Raw genomic sequence first — 4,463 nt, 5'->3', positions numbered from 1 at the left:
ACACTCAAAATAATAACTGTATTTATAATATTTATTAAAATTTACAACAGATAAACAAGACATTTATCATCATTTTAATTTTTAAGAACACTTGTAAAATTACATTTATTAAATTAATTATCAAATTCAACAGTTAATAATAATATAGTAAGTTATAACCTAAAACTAAGAGAGATTGAAGCGGGAGAAGCAAAGCAAAGGAAAAGAACGGCCTTTAAGATGGAATAAACACACAAAACAAAACAGCAAACTCGATTCAAATATAAAAGCAGACGGAAGTGCGGTCTTTAAGAACAAGCAACTGAAGAAAACCAGACTCAAAAAACAGAGAGCATGTAGGACCTCGCTCGCTGTACTTTATTAGTACCAACAAGACCAAAAGAGAAACATACTAGAAATAAAATCAGAAAGCAACTATATCAAGATCACTCGTCCTCTGACTCAGACTCGGCATTCTGGAGCCACTCGATGAAGGGTTTCACATTCTTCCATATCTGAGAACTCTTGTTACCACCGTCCATACCTTTCTGGTACCATTCCATGATGAACTCTTCTTCCAAGATGTCATCATCATACAACACCTTAATAACTAAAGCCACCTCCTTTGCTGCATCAGGGCTAGCATTGCCGCAAAACGACTCGATAGAATGAAGGAGCATCATCTGCCATCCCTCTTCTTTGGTGGCAGCTGCTGCTGCTGCGAGGTAGTTCTTCTTTTTAGTTACTTCCTTCGCAAACCCCTTCCCGACATCATCAAAGAGTGCAGTAAAAAGGGCATCCATGATTTCTTCGGACGAGGCTCCAGAGAGCGAGCCTAGGAAGGATTTAAGCTGAGTAGGAGAAGACCCCTGCATGAGATGTTCCTTTATCTCATTAACAAGTTTCTCATGGGCACTGACAACTTTTTCAGTAGCGTTAACATCATGCTCTGGAGACTTCTGCACCGACTTTTTCTTCTCTTCACTGGTAGTTAGCATCACCATGTCTGCAGTAACAGCACTCAACTGCTCCTGAATCCGTTGCTTAGCAGCCTCCAGTGAGGTATCTGTTTGCCACTGGACATCATCGTCGTCATCGCTAGCTGCCACATTCTCATCAGCCTGGCTTTGTTCAGGGGAGTTATCCTCATCAGAATTCTTACCTTTCTTCTTTGTTACTGCACTTTTGGGAGCAGCAGCCTTCAAAGTAGTAGTAGAGGATCCCTTCTTTTTAGACTCTTTTTTAATCTTCTTCAGCTCTTCATCAGCAGCCTCACCCTCCTTGAGTCTTTCCTTTTCAGCCCTCCTCATTGCTTTCTTGTCTTTCGATGACTTTTTTGCCTCCGGTGGATTTTTGAGAATGAAAGTTGTAAGTTTATCTCGCATGTCAACATCAGAAATAAACCCACATGCAGCACATTTCAGGTTAATCATCTGTGTCTTGGTAATGATTATCTCAGTTTCAGGGTTCCCACAACCATAGCATTGAACATACTTCTTAATGAAGTTCTCAAGAAGCCCTGCAAGCTTGGCAGTGTCATGAGCGCCATTGACATGTGATGTTCCAGTCTTCTCATCAAACTTAGATTGGGCTCCCAGTTCACAACCAAAATACTTTGTAGTGTAAGAAGCAGGTCTAGCCAAAGCCTTTGCAATCTCAACCATATTAACTACATTAGTCTTGATGCCATTTCCCCTCCCTTCAATCTTAGTAATCATTTTGGGCATCTTATACCTATAAAAGGCATCATCACTGTTCGAAGCACCGATATTCTGCAAAGCCATCTTGATCAAATAGTAGAAGAGTGTTAATCAGAAAGGAAATATCAGATACTGGTGTTTTCAATTGTGACACAATTTTTTTTATCAGACACCCCCTTTGCACTTGAAATAGGTTGCATAAATTGGCAACCGGGACTGTGTGTGTTATCGGCCTCAATATGCATACAGATAACTTCAGAAGAGGAGCTTATATTCCTTTTTATAGAAGAGGGACAGTACTCTCCGAGCAATCCAACTAATGAAAAAATGAGAGATGCCCGTTCAGACATAAAAGAAGATTCAAACGTAATGCTATCCACTTTGACAAGCAGCAGACACAGCAGATTCAGCTGCCAACTTCCTGAAAGAATACCAGAATCAATCTAGGCAAAGGTTGAATAATAGTATATCAACAACAACCGGCAGAAATTCATCAACATCAGGAAAATACAATATACAAATTAAACAGATGTCAAATATCAAATGCCAATGAAGTATCAGAATTAACAAATATTCATTTCTTAAAGCCTACAGATTCCAACATTAATCTAGATAAGATAATACAAATCCATAGATTAAATTCTTAATTCGTAGTATCCTCCATAGCAACCAGGTAGTTAAAGCGTGAAAAAATCTTTAAACTAAAGGCAATTTTAAATAGATTAAATTGGACAGATCAAATAGAAAAGTTAAAATCTCAATTCCAAAACATCCTAACCATACATAAGACAATCATTTAGAATTCTTATAATGTGAATTAAATAAAAAAAATTATTAACTACTAAAAATGGGTATTATAAAGTCTAAGCATCCATTCAACGTTAAATAATATAAAACTAAATACAACAAAAGAAACAAAATATGATTCAATATCCGCATTGCAATCATCTAAACACGGAAGAAATCATCAATCGTCTATGAAAACAAATATTCAAAATATAATCCCTCGGGCCAGAAACAAATTACATCGATCAGATAATCAATCCAATAACAAAAATAAACTCGTAAAATAGAAAAAAATATAAACAGATATTCATCGATTCAACAAAAGAAAACATAAATCTAGGTACCGGACGATGACATGAAGATTTAAACAAAGTACATAAAAAATAACGAATTAAAGAGAATAGATTAATAAGAGAAATAAATTCGGATACGAAATACCTTCGATGAGATGAAGAAAAGGGAATGAATCGAAAGATAGGCAATTGGAGAAGATAATGTAGGGATCTGGTGGTGGAGAAAAAAGAAAAAAGGACGCAGCTTTATACACGCCAACTTACAGGGAAATTGTGAAACGCTAGGGCAAACTCAGAAACTTCGATTTTTCGAATTTAATTATTATTCTCAAACCGATTTACTATATTACTGTAATGCCCTTAACTCCATTTTATATTTCCCATTATTTTCTTTGTCAAGTTATATTTACTCATTTAACTTTCACAATAGTTATTACATTTAAATTTCACAAATTACATTTAAATTATAAAACAGTCATCAAATTTATGAAATTATTATTGATTAATTATTAAATGATATCAAATATTACAAGATAATCGTTAAATTTATCAAAATTTTACAACTAATTATAAGTATTCTTTTGGATATAGTACACCGAAGGTCATCAAATTATATAAAAATTATCTTTTTGGTTAATAATCTTTTAAATGTTAGGAAATGGTCATTAAACTTCACAAAGGTTACAAAATGATCCCCAACAACATTAAAATAGTAATAAATTTGATAAGTTTAAAGACTATTTTATAATAGTTAGATAAATTTTAATGATTATTTTATTTTTTTTATAGAAGCTGCTAATTTTATTAAAATGAAATATTCATAATTACAATGAATGTTTACAACAATATATGTAAATTAAACACATAATAATTAAGACATTTTTATATAATCATTGACACAGAAACTAGTCACTTAAGACCACACAATAACCATAGAAGGAAAAAGTTAAAAATCTAACAAAAATTGTAACAAAAGATAGATGTAAACAGATCTGACTACATCAACAAACGAACTAAAAAGAGGGATTAAACTACTGAAAGATCATTGATAAACTGTAAATAAGAGTCTAGCAACGTGAAAAACCATCCACGAACACAAATAGCATATTTAAATCCAATCCAAAGGTTCAAAACATAAAAGATTAACATTATAATAAATAAATGTCATCTTAATCAATTGTGACGATGCAAAATTCAACTCTTACAAAAAAGATAAGGTAAAGCAACAATCAAACGATAAAAAACGTATCGTAAAAGTAGAAAAAAATCCATAAAAATAAAGAAAAACATAATATAAAAGCAGAGTTATTAAAAACTAAAGAAATAAAATAAAGACAAAATTTTGATATAAGAAATTAAAAGAAGAAGAAAAAAACACAGGTTGATATCACCGCCTATCAACCAAGAATAAAGAAAGAAATAGAGAGCTTTAAGATTTAGCTTAATATAAAAATCAGTACCTAAACTATAATCAAAATTAATTTTTGGTGTCTAAAGAACTTTTCGTTAAAATAAATGCCTAAAGTTTTCTCCGTTATACTTTTAGGTGATTACCGTTAAAAAAACTCGTTAAGTGACACGTGTTACGTTCAAATTTTAAAAAAAATATTTATTTTTTTTAAATCTAGACATGACACGTGTCACTTAACGAATTTTTTTAATGGTATACACCTAAAAATGTAACGGAAAAAACTTTAGACACATA

At 32.5% G+C, this 4,463-nt stretch overlaps 1 protein-coding gene across 1 annotated transcript; it reads right to left on the bottom strand.

Annotated features, from left to right (window-relative positions):
* Positions 1–232: 232 nt before the first annotated feature.
* On the bottom strand, positions 233–3,046 carry LOC120155875 (probable eukaryotic translation initiation factor 5-1). The gene is made up of 2 exons (XM_039167348.1): positions 2,904–3,046; positions 233–2,100 (listed from the first exon to the last, which is right to left on the bottom strand). Exon 2 carries the CDS (start codon positions 1,761–1,763, stop codon positions 426–428), a length of 1,338 nt encoding a protein of 445 aa, XP_039023279.1. The 5' UTR covers positions 1,764–2,100; positions 2,904–3,046; the 3' UTR covers positions 233–425.
* Between the last annotated feature and the right edge of the window lie 1,417 nt (positions 3,047–4,463).

This window comes from Hibiscus syriacus, unplaced genomic scaffold (genome assembly GCF_006381635.1).
Source record: "Hibiscus syriacus cultivar Baekdansim isolate YM2019G1 unplaced genomic scaffold, ASM638163v2 tig00002840_pilon, whole genome shotgun sequence".
Lineage (NCBI taxonomy): Eukaryota > Viridiplantae > Streptophyta > Magnoliopsida > Malvales > Malvaceae > Hibiscus > Hibiscus syriacus.
The sequence above is the reverse complement of the archived record's forward strand: the minus strand, read 5'-3'. Positions and strand labels throughout refer to the sequence as shown.

Excerpts from the sequence above, each read along its gene's own strand:
- LOC120155875 (XM_039167348.1), bottom strand. The coding sequence starts at position 1,763 with ATGGCTTTGCAGAATATCGGTGCTTCGAACAGTGATGATGCCTTTTAT.